The 12810-nt window shown below is 42.6% G+C and overlaps 1 protein-coding gene across 2 annotated transcripts in view; it reads left to right on the top strand.

The window, feature by feature from the left end:
- Nucleotides 1-12810, top strand: part of BRINP1 (BMP/retinoic acid inducible neural specific 1) — a 345404-nt gene that overhangs the window by 197907 nt on the left and 134687 nt on the right. For both annotated transcript variants that reach the window (XM_077468203.1, XM_077468212.1), the window contains exon 5: nt 11078-11183. In XM_077468203.1, coding sequence (XP_077324329.1) covers nt 11078-11183 — 106 coding nt within the window. The remainder of the gene's footprint in view (nt 1-11077; nt 11184-12810) is intronic.

The raw sequence follows: 12810 nt of genomic DNA, 5'->3' as shown, positions 1-12810 counted from the left end.
CCCAAAGGAGAAGTAAGACTGGTGTGAACAGTAGCCAAGATACGATCAGGAGGATCATAGGAACCGGACCCGACTCGGACTTGGAAGTGGAGGAAAATTGTTGTGACAAGGCATCAGCCCTTACATTCTTAGTACCAGGTAAGAATGGGACAATGTAATTAAAGCTCAATAAGAAAAGGTCCCATCGTGCCGTTCTAGGAGAGAGTCGCTTAGCCTCAGACAAGAATGTAAGATTCTTATGGTCAGTAAGAATAAGAACGGGCACAGTGGTACCTTCAAGGATATGTCTCCATTCTTTCAGGGCTAAAATGATCGCCAATAGCTCTCTGTCACCAATCTCATAATTGCACTCAACAGGTGACAATTTCTTGGAAAAGTAACCACACGGATGCATAGCGCTCTCAGAGTTAGGACGTTGAGGCAGAAGGGTGCCAACTCCTGTCTCAGAAGTATCAACTTCTAGGATAAAAGGCAACGTAGGATCAGGAAGTGCCAACACAGGAGCAGAAACAAAGGCAGCCTTGAGAGTCTCAAAGGCCTTAATTAACTCCGGAGACCAACTCTGTGGGTTACCGTCCTTTCTGGCCATATCAGTCAGAGGCTTGACCAGAGACGAGAAGTTACGAATAAACTTCCGATAGTAGTTGGCAAAGCCCAGGAAACGCTGCAGAGGATGTAAACCGAGGCCACTGTAGGACTGCCGAAAGTTTCTCTGGGCCCATCGAAAAACCAGCAGTGGAAATGACATAGCCCAGGAATGCAACCTGTTCACGATGGAACACGCACTTCTCCAGTTTACAATATAGAGATTGTTCTCTCTTAGTTTCTGAAGCACACGACAGACATCTGTGTGGTGGCTCTCCAGGGACTTGGAAAAGATGAGGATAGTATTGAGATAAACCACCACACACAACTGCAACAAATCTCGGAGGACATCGTTAATAAATTCCTGGAAAACTGCTGGGGAGTTACAAAGGCCAAAAGGCATTACCAGGTATTCATAATGGCCTGTTCTGGTATTAAACGCAGTTTTCCACTCGTCACCCTCCTTAATGAGCATGGGATTGTATGCCCCTCTCAAGTCAAGCTTTGTGAAAACCGTTGCTCCCTTGAGGCGGTCAAATAACTTTGTAATCAATGGACTCGGGTAAGCATTCTTAATCGTGGCACGATTGAGACCCCTATAATCTATACAAGGTCTCAGTCCACGCTCTTCTTTTTCACAAAGAAGAAACCAGCACCAGCAGGAGACAAGGATTTGCGGATGAAACCTTGAAAAAGTGCGTCAACAAAATACTCCTCCATGGCCTTATCGTCCAAGACCGACAAAGGGTAAACCTGGCCACGAGGAGGTATGGCACCAGGTTGAAGGTCAATTGCGCAATCATAAGACCGGTGCGGAGGCAAACTACCGGCTTGACCTTTATCAAAGACATCTCCAAAATCACGGTACTCCTCCGGCAGGGAGGGGAGTGAAGAGGTCCACAGGACCTTGGAAACCTTCAGGAAGCATGTCTCACTGCATTGTGGTGACCAGGAGAGAACCTCAGCACGGAGCCAATCAAAAGAGGGGTTGTGCCTCTGTAACCAAGGATAACCAATAACCAGCAGAAACCTGGGTGAGGAAATAACTTGGAATTGGATTATCTCATGGTGAAGAGCCTCTACGGCCATGGACAACGGAACCGTCTCATGATTCACATGGGCAGGCTGTAAAGGTCTCCTGTCAAGAGCCTCAATTGCAAGTGGAGTGTTACGCAGCTGCAGTGGAATCGAGTGCTGCAAAACAAATGCAGCATCAATGAACAGGCCTGCAGCCCCAGAATCGATTAGAGCCTGTATTTCGATGGACGACTCAGCCCAAGAAAGGGTGACCAAAACCAGGGGCTTATCCTTTTGTATAACTGGGGATGAAACAACGCCACCTAAGGTCTGTCCATGACAGGACCTCAAGGTTCGGTCGTTCCCTGGATGGGTAACACAAGACTTCAAAAAGTGACCTGCATGGCCACAATAAAGGCACAATCTCTCCATCCTCCTAAAGGCTCTCTCATCCGCAGAGAGACGCGTGAAGCCCAGGTGCATGGGTTCATCTTCACTAACTAACTCGGTACCAGGAGGCATGGGAGGTGAGGGAGGCCTGGGTGGGACTACAAAGCTCCGAGGCAAACGTATAGGAGGCTTCCGCAAGCACTCCTTAAGAGAAAGTCTTTCTCGGAGTCTGGAGTCAATGAGGATGGCAAACGAGATCAAGCTCTCCAGCTCAGTGGGTATATCTCGGGCTGCTCTCTCATCCTTGATGGAATCCGAGAGTCCATGAGAAAAAGCAGCCACGAGGGCCTCATTGTTCCAAGCAACCTGCCAGAGTATGGAATTCAATAGTCGGCAACAGTTCTCGTACTCTGTTTGATAGACATGAGGCACTTAGCAGCAGAAGTGGAGCGTGTGGGAACGTCAAAAACCCTTTTATAGGAGGCCACAAACTGAGGGTAACTCAAGACAACAGGTTTTTGCATCTCCCATAGAGGGTTAGCCCAGGCCAAGGCTCTCTCAGAAAGCAAAGATATCACAAAACCTACTTTGCTTCTGTCCATGGGAAATGCCTGGGGCAGCATTTCGAAGTATATCTCAACCTGATTGAGAAACCCTCTGCATTGAACTGGATCGCCCCCAAATCGCTGGTGAAGCGGAGCAGAACCAGACATACCTCTTATAGAGGTAATACTCTAGGCGGGTGCCTGCATAGAGACTGGCGCAGCAGCAGGGACGGCCTGCGACTCAGGTTGTACCGGAGCAGCCACCGTGAGGGATTCCAGATGAGCTGTGCGATTCAGGAGCGTCTGTAACGCCAAGGCAAACTGATCCATGCGGTGATCTTGCTCATCCAATCTGGAAAAAATATTACCAACAAGTGGATTGACTGTATCTTCTGAATTCATGGCCTTCGTGTACTGTCACAAACCATGAATCAGACTGAGACAGAAGTAAAATTAAATCACACTTGTTTATTAATAAAAATAAAAAGGTAAATAGAAAAAGCGTAGTCAAGCATAGCCAGAGTCCAGTAACCAAATCGGGTAGTCAACCAGTCCAAAGTTCAATAACCAGATCGGGTAATCAGCCAGGCCTGAAGTCTGGGATCCAAGTAGAGCAACTGCAAACAGGATAAGGAGCCAGAAGGGATGTCAGCAAGCCAGTCTTGAAACAAACTGCAGGAGATGGTTCCTTGTGATGTGACCAACGCGAAGGCAGAGGGGAAATGAGCTGGAAGGCTTTAAGTAGGCAGGTCAGACGAGCATCATCGGGAACAGCTGGTAACTGTGAGAGAGAAGAGAGCTGGCAATTAGCCGGCAGCTGAGCGGCCAGCCCAGAGAAGGAAGGGCTAAGCCAGCCCTGACATAGACCTCTGATGTCTCCAAAGCAGTTAACCAAGCACAGCTCATGCTTGATTGGCTGCTGCATCAGAAAGATTTTATGTTTTTTTTTTTTTTTTCATTTAACTTTATTGCTATCGCATGGCGACTAACAAGCCTCCTTGTGATAGCTGTGGCCAGGTGGCAAGTACTCTTTATCGAGACATCAGGGGCCTATTAGATCTCTGATGTCCTCCGTGCCCTCCACCAAAGCAGCTAACCAAGCACAGCTCATGCTTGATTGGCTGCTGCATCAAAAAGATTTTATCATTTTTTTTCATTTAACTTTATTGCTATCGCATGGCGACTAACAAGCCTCCTTGTGATAGCTGTGGCCAGGTGGCAAGTAAACCCCTTACCCTTATTTTCGAGACATCAGGGTCTATGAGACCTCTGATGTCTTCCTTGCCCTCCAAAGCAGCTAACCAAGCACAGATGAAGCTTAATTGTCTGCTGAATCTTAAGGGTTTTTATCATACTTATTAATATTATAATATATAAAATAATAAAAAAAATTATAAAATGTATTTAATAAAACAATATTTATTAATATATTAAAAAGCAAACCACAAATACACAAGCTAGTTACATTTATCGCAACCCCTCTTGAGATATCTTTGGGCAGGTGACAAGTACTCAGAGGTCTATTAGACCTCTGATCTCTCCCTTTCCCTCCAAAGCAGCTAACCAAGCACAGCTCATGCTAGATTGGCTGCTGCATCAAAAATATTTTTTATCATTTCTTTTTCATTTAACTTTATTGGTATCACATGGTGATTGTGGTAGCTGTGGCCAGGTGGCAAGTACTCTTTATCGAGACATCAGGGGCCTATGTCTGATGTCCACCATGCCCTCCACCAAAGCAGCTAACCAAGCACAGCACATTTTTTTTTCATTTAACTTTATTGCTATCACATGGGGTCTAACAAGCCCCCTTGTGATAGCTTTGGGTAGGTGTCAAGTACATTTTGTACATTTTGTCTGATGACTCACCTGCCCTCCGCAGCAGCTAACCAAGCACAGATAAAGCTTAATTGTCTGCTGCATTATAAGGATTTTATCATACTTATTAATATTATAATATATCAAATAATAAATAATAATAACATTTATGCTATAATATACTAATATAATAATATACTAATATTTATTAATATATTAAAAAGCAAACCACAAGTATACGCAAGCTAGTTACAGCTACTGCAACAAAAACAGGGCTATAACTTCCGGAACCCCCAACGCTGCTCTTTGCGGGTCTTAGTTCCTTCAAGAGCAAAGTCGCTGGAACTGCTATACCCACCCTCCCCTCTGATGCCCATTCACAGAAGCCTTTGTATTATGTGAACTCATTCACAAAATACGAAGGCTTCTGTGAATGGGTGGCAGAGGCTAGGGGGTGGGCCTATAACATTTATGCTATAATATACTAATATAACAATATAATATACTAATATTTATTACTATATTAAAAAGCAGACCACAAGTATACGCAAGCTAGTTACAGCTATTGCTAGCTGCTCTGTGTGCTTCTCTCCTCTCTCACAGCCTCGAGTGCCCTGTGTATCCTCCAGGACTGCAATAAACCCATTGCATATAAGTAATAGAGATAAGTCCTGAAGGTGACAAGCACCTAAGTGTACTTAACTCATAGTATGCCTGCACTTTTTGCGAAGTTGCTGAATTCTTGTGTCATGGTTTTGAAATAGAGTTTGTCTGCTTACCTGTTTCCATGTGTTCATCTCTAGAGACCAGTCGACCCTCACCTGACTGCTTTTGTAATCCATCCTCTGGCATGACTCCACCCTAGCTCCTATCAGAGAACTCTATATTAACCTGTCCGCTGCAGGCCAACCCTGCTGATCAACCTTTGTGTGTTAGCTTCCTGTTACCTGCTGTGTGCTCTTCTGTTGTTCCGTAACCGACTTTGGCGTGTCCTTGACTATCCCTGTTTGCCTGTGATCCTGACCTTTTGGCGTGTCCCTGACTATTCCTGTCCGCTTGTGGCCCTGACCTTGGCTTTGTCCCTCACTATCGCTATCCTCCTGTTGCCTACTGTGGGTGTGAGCTGGGGGACCCTGGGGGTCGCGACCTGGAGCCAGTTGCAGCCAAGTCCATCCTCACCACTGGAGGCTCTGGTGAACACCTGCTGGCTCTTAGACTCCACGCCCCAGGGAATCTTACGTTCTAACCCCAGTGAGATCTGTCTCCCATCCACAGCAGTCAGCCGTAGGGTCCACAACCTTGCGGTGCACTCCTGATCCCTACGGTGTGCATCTGTCACCTCGCCTTAAGGTGACCTGACATCTTGTAGTTCAGGTTTAAGATGGGATATTCCTGGAGCTTTTAATTAGCGACTGAGCAGTTGTCCATCTCTAGGTCTTCCAGCCTGGTGATATTTTATCCTTATTTCTAAAAGGGGGCTGGTCAATAGAGATGGCCCGAATACCCAGAACAGGGGAAAAGTTCTAACCTGAACGGCCAACCCCATTGAAGTCTATGGGAGCCGAACAGAAAAAAATCAAAAGTGCCCATTTTGAAAGCTTATATGCAAGTAATTGGCCATAAAATATAATAATAAGGGTCCAGGTACTGTCCTGCAATGCAAATTTTTTTTTGAAAAGGACAGTTTTTTAAGGGAGCAGTGATTTTAATGATGCTTAAAGTGCAATAATAAAAATGAAAAATTCCTTTAATATCGTGCCTGGGGGTCCCCTTAGTCTGTCTGTATAGTGGCGCATCTGTAGCATGTATAGAACATGTTGCAGCACAAATTACATTTTTAAAGTAAAAAAATAAATAAATAGTCAAATCACATTTAAAATGACTCCCATTGACGCATTGACTGGATTTGCAGGGGAACCCCATGCCAATATAAAAAATAAAAAAGCGGCATGGGGTCCCCTTCCCAAAAATCCATATCAGACCCTTATCTGAGCATGCAGCCTGGCAGACCAGAAAGTGGGGGGGGAAGTGAGTGCCCCCCTGAACCATACCAGGCCACATGCCCTCAACATGGGGGATGCTTTGAGGCAGGGAGGCTTTGCCCCACCCCCACCGCAAAAGCACTTTATCTCTGTGTTAATGGGGACAAGGGTCTCTTCCCCACAACCCTGGGCTGTGGCTGTTGGGGGTCTGCGGGCAGGGGGCTTTTAGGAATCTGGAAGCCCCCTTTAAGAAGGGAGCCACCAGAACCCTGTGGTAATGAGTATCGGGTACATAGTACCTCTACCCCATTCACCAAAAAAGTGTCAAAAAGTAATAAAAACACAGATACAGTTTTTTCTTAATAAGTCCTGAAAAAAAGTGTCCCCCCGATGAAAATCCATCGTCAATCATGCAAAAAAAAAAAAGTCACCTCTGCCCTTTGACAGTTTAGGTAAGGGTGGAGCCACCCGACAACATCAACTGGTGGTGCTTTCCCCAAAAGCCCCAGGAAAGGTGGGGGGACAGGCAAGGGATAGAATAGGCATAAACAAAGCCAAGGACAGATCCAAGGAAAAAAACAAGCTTAGGGATAGAATAAAATGCCCGGGAAGGTATACATCTCTGTCTTTATGTACTATTTCAAAAACATAAAGACCCCCCATTTTTCCAAGTGTGCTGACCTAAGGCTAATCAACACAACTCTATAAGTGAATGGCTTTCTCGATAGCGGTCTTACTGTGTACACCAACAGAAAAAGACACATTTAAAAAAAAATCTTAAAATTTATTACATTTTCCACAAGATTTATATAGTAAACATCCAACTCTAACCCATGGAAACAATTAAAAATTGCTCATTAGTAATCTTCCGGCACTTTAATTAACATTGACTTCATAAAATACGGGTCTACAAATTCTCAACCAACCATTAGCTCTCTGTAATATAAATCAGGATTCCATTATAACACTGGAATCCACCCAACTTAAATCCATCCAAAACCAATTTCATCCCTAGTTTGCAAAGTATAAATCCATGCCCTTTTATTTATAACCGTAAACTTTCCCATGTAATTAATATAGAAAAATCAACGTAAATAGAAAATATCATCAGAATATATATATATATATATATATATATATATATATATATATATATATATATACATATACTTGCGTATGACCTTGCGTAAAATTTGTAATAATTTATATATATAATTTATATATATATATATATATATATATATATATATATATATATATATAATTTTTTCAGGTCATACCCAAGAGAGCTGATGCCTGGAGGAACATAAAACGAATCCATGGGTATTACAGATAAACTTGAGGAAGCAATTTGTGTATATTGTAATTGGCGCCTTGTATAATACAATCCCTCGCTCGTTAAGTCCAAGAGCAACCTACAACATTTGCACCTAAAACTACATATGAGGGTTTTTTTTTTTATAATTTTTTTTTTTTACTGAATACTTGATAAATAATGATTTTTTTACTCAGCCTTAGGAAATACTTAAATTATCAAGTATTTTCTTGTTATATCGTTTTCTACTTTGAAATGAAGCAGAGCGTAGTCCAGGGCTAAGCCTCAAAGCGGTTTTAAAGACATTTAAAAAAATAAATAATAATAATAATATTTAACATGTTATACTCACCTGCTCTATGCAATGCTGTTATTGCACAGAGCAGCCCTGAACCTTGTCTTATTGGGTAGTCCGCCGGTGCCCATCCCAGGTCCTCCTCTTCTGTGTCTGCCCCATAGCAAGCACATTTTATAGGAGCAGATGTGCCAGGCTTGATCCCAAACTGGACTATTGACACACGCAGTGCAGCTCAACCTACCCCTCCAACCCCCAAACCCCCTGCGCTCTGCTTGCAGGATTTGACTGACAGCAACAGGAGCCAATGGCTCTCTCTGCTCTCCGCCAAGCTTGTGAGAGACGAGAGGGTGCATGAAATTATCCAAAATGTCTTGGTATGCTGACGCCTTAAGAGTTCCCTTCACTGGAACTGAGGGGTCAAGTCCAGCCCCTGAAAAACAACCCAACACCATAACCTCCCCTCCACCAAATGGTTTGGACCAGTGTACAAAACATGGTCCATAAAGACATGGATGAGCAAGTTTGAGGTGGAGGAACTTGACTGTTTCTCCACCCCAAACTCGCTCATCCATGTCTTTATGGACCTTGCTTTGTTTACTGGTGTGCAGTCATGTGGGAAAAGGAAGGGACCATCCCCAAAATGTTCCCACAAAGTTGGGTGCATGAAATTATCCAAAATGTCTTGGTATGCTGACGCCTTAAAGTGGAAGTAAACCCATGGATTTAAACAGTTAAAAAAAAAACGCATGCCGAGAATGCTAACTGCACATTGGCTATGCTCTCAGCTAAACGATCAAACCATCTAATGGCTGGTGTCATAACGAATCACATGTGCAGCACCATAGCAGTTGAAGATTAAACAGAGGAAAAGATGGCAGCTTCCTTGGCTGAAAACGATAGTGGAGTTTACTTCCACTTTAAGAGCTCCTTTAACCACTTCCCGACCAGTGCACGACGATGTACGTCGACAGAATGGCACGGGCAGGCATATTGGCGTACAGGTACGTCCAATATTCAATGCCGCCCTGCCATCGGGACCCCACAATGTCGCAGTCACAATAAAAATCGCAGATCGCCGCCATTACTAGTAAAAAAAAAAATAATAAAAAATTATTAATAAAAATGCTATAAAACTATCCCTATTTTGTAAGCGCTATAACTTTTGCGCAAACCAATCAATAATCGCTTATTGCGATTTTTTTACCAAAAATATGTAGAAGAATACATATCGGCCTAAACTGAGGGAAAAATTTTTTTTTATATATTTTTGGGGGATATTTATTATAACAAAAAGTAAAAAATAATGCGTTTTTTTCAAAATTGTCGCTCTATTTTTGTTTATAGCGCAAAAAATAAAAATCGCAGAGGTGATCAAATACCACTAAAAGAAAGTTCTATTTGTGGGAAAAAAGGACGTCAACTTTGTTTGGGAGCCGCGTCGCACGACCGCGCAATTGTCAGTTAAAGCGACACAGTGCCGAATCGCAAAAAGTGGTCTGGTCTTTGACCAGCAAAATGGTCCGGTCTGCAAGTGGTTAACTGGAACTAATTGACCAAGCCCAACCCCTAAAAAAACAACCCCCCACACCATAATCCCCCCTCCACCAAATGGTTTGGCCCAGTGCACAAAACAAGGTCCATAAAGACATGGATGAGCGAGTTTGAGGTGGAGGAACTTGACTGGCCTGCACTTGGCCTGCACAGTCACTGATGTTGGACAAGAAGGCCTAGCTCTCAGTCTCCGCTCAAATTAATCCCAAAGGTGTTCTATCGGGTTGAGGCCAGGCCAGTCAAGTTGCAACTATAACAGCTTCTTCTTCTGGGAAGGCTGTCCACAAGGTTTAGGAGTGTGGTTGAGGTCAGGACTCTGTACAGGACAGTCAAGTTCTTCCACCCCAAAATCGCTCATCCATGTCTTTATGGACCTTGGTTTGTGCACTGGTCCAAATCATTTGGTGGAGGGGGAGATTATGGTGTGGGGTTGTTCTTCAGGGGTTGGGCTTGGCCCCTTAGTTCCAGTGAAGGGTAAACTTAAGGAGTCAGCACCCCAAGACATTTTCGATAATATCATGCTCCCAACTTTGTGGGAACAGTTTGGGGATGGGCCTTTCCTGTTCCAACATGACTGCGCACCAAGCATGGTCCATAAAAACATGGATGAGCGAGTTTGAGGTGGAGGAACTTGCCTGGACTCAACCCGATAGAACACCTTTGGGATGAATTCGAGCGGAGACTGCGAGCCAGGCCTTCTCATCCAACATCAGTGCCTGACCTCATAAATGGGCTTCTGGAAGAATGGTCAAACATTCCCATAGACACAGTCTTAAACCTTGTGGACAGCCTTCCCAGAAGAGTTGAAGCTGTTATAGCTGCAAAGGGTGGGCCAACTCAATATTGAACCCTACGGATTAAAACTGGGATGCCATTAAAGTTCATGTGCGTGTAAAGGTAGGCTCCCCAATACTTTTGGTAATATAGCGTATTTGGGAAAATGTTTTAATTTGAATAGAAAAGAAAAGCATAGCATATAAAATAAAATAAAAGGATAGACTATAATGGAGTAAAACAGAACAAAATTAAAAAGAAAAGAATAGAAAAAAATTATTATAAATAGAAAAGAATAGAATAGAAAATAAAAGACTAGAATACAATAGAGTAAAACAGAACAACATTCAAAATAAAAGAATAGAAAAAAAATTGAATTTGAATAGAAAAGAAAAGAATAGAATAGAAAATAAAATATTAGCATAGAATAGAATAGAAAATAGTATAATAGATATATAGTATAATAGAAAAAAAGCAGAATAAATAGCAAAGAATATAATACAAAAGCATAAAAAAAGCATAAAATGAAATAAAACTGCAATAAAGACAATTAAAACCCTTATATATCAATTTAAAAAAAAGGCAGCAAAATCAATTTCACCAAAATCTTCTGCTCTGGTTATTGCCGTGACAGGTTGAGCTCAACTTTTATGGCTAAGCAAATCATTTTTCTTTGTAATACAGAATAAAGAGCCAGTGGGGAGAGATACATTTAGGGTCGGATTTCTCTTTAAAGTGTAAAGAATATAGTGAAGAATGATGAGTTTGTGGATTTATGAGCGTCTCACATTTGTGTCTGTAGGTCACGGAAACTCGTACTGGCCCACTGGGATGTAGCAGCTATGACAATCTCGATTCAGTCAGTTCGGTGCTATTGCAAAGCACAGAAAGCAAACTGCATCTTCAGGGTGAGTAATATGAATTCAAAAAATGTTCATTCATATATATATATTTTTTTTAAATGAGCTTTTATGAAAACAAATTTGTAAATGAAAAAGAGATTCAACAGCAAGACCACCACATCGCCCCTTCCCACTCCCAGGTGAAAAAAGCCAAGTAGGGGATCGCTCCTCCACCTCACCCCAAACTGCCATTAAAACCTAAAGGAGGAACGCCAAAGGCACTCTACCTTAAAATGTAAATCTACGTGCCGTTTTGTAGCCTGTCCGGACAATAATTCGACACTTGCCTTTGATTTTTATCAGAGTGACTGCCTGCTTTCTTCCTTTTGGATTTACTAACTCATCTGTGCCTTATTAATAATATAAGTACAACAGAAACACAAAAGGCAACCAATGCGTTTCGGCAGAAAAAATCCTTCTTTATCAGGGCTTAGCCAATGTGGCCAAAGGCATCTACTGGAGCATATATTTTTGTTAAGGGCAACAAACATGGTACCCCACCTGATAAAGAGTCAATAATAGATCACAATGGTGATAAATGGGCAGACATTCTCACCAGATGGTTAGCACCGCATGGAAGGCCATCATCTGATATGGATAAGGTTCAGTAATTACAGGGGGTAAAATAACATTTATGTGGCTGTGTTACCCATAATTCTCTCTGCTTTGGTTGGTGTGTTCCTAGCCTTGTGGCCCCAATGCCTGCTTTCAAGGGGGATACCTTTATGATAGTAACGTCATCTTGTCCACACCTGTTGGACTCTTGAGGAAGCAGGTAAATTCTGAGAAACACCTTGAGAGTACCCGCCCATCCAACACCTTACATGAACAGTAATTATGGATGAATATCTTTCAAGGGGGAACCTTTTCTGATATTAATGTCATCTTGTCCACACCTGTTGGACTCTTGAGGAAGCAGGTAAATTCTGGGAAACACATTGAGAGTGACCGCCCTTCTATCACCTTATATGAACTGTAATTATGGATGAATATCTTCCTCTCTAGGAAATATTATATAAGGATAATTATATTGGTGTTGGATCAGGTGGTGATTATTTATGGGTCTCTCTTTCTTGTGTCTTCCTTTACCTTTGTCTACCTATATCTGTATTACGAGGTTTGACAGAACCATCCAGCAATCAGCTTGGGTGCCTCCGTCAAGATATGACGTCCTCCAATCTGGACCCAGGAACTGGGCATTATAGCTGAGCACCTAAGACTAGGCAACACTAGCTTAGATGCAAACTGGAACTCCCTTTATTAAAACTCAGACCCATACTTTATACCCCCCCCCAGGAGGACATTCCCCTCTTTGGGATATTAGCATGATGATACAAACTGTAACCAGGAATATAATTATCATAGCTAAGGAACAACCAACATAAACATTAAGCTAAACAACTAGCCACCTAGGAGACTCAGTGCCCACCTAGATCGTTCTGCACCAAGCCCACAACCCTGTATACAAAGTACATTACATATTATCATAAGCATAAACATCCCTCAATGGTTCTATAACAAGATAAAGTGGTCACATTATTAATCACCTCTCCAAGAGATGATCAGTAGAGATGAGCCCGATGTTCGAGTCAAATGTAAGTTCGACTCGAACATCGGGTGTTCACCTGCTTGC

Source organism: Lithobates pipiens, unplaced genomic scaffold (assembly GCF_037356315.1).
Source record: "Lithobates pipiens isolate NorthernLeopardFrog02 unplaced genomic scaffold, aLitPip1_a1.2 Scaffold_1, whole genome shotgun sequence".
NCBI classification, from domain to species: Eukaryota; Metazoa; Chordata; class Amphibia; order Anura; family Ranidae; genus Lithobates; species Lithobates pipiens.
The sequence above is the reverse complement of the archived record's forward strand: the minus strand, read 5'-3'. Positions and strand labels throughout refer to the sequence as shown.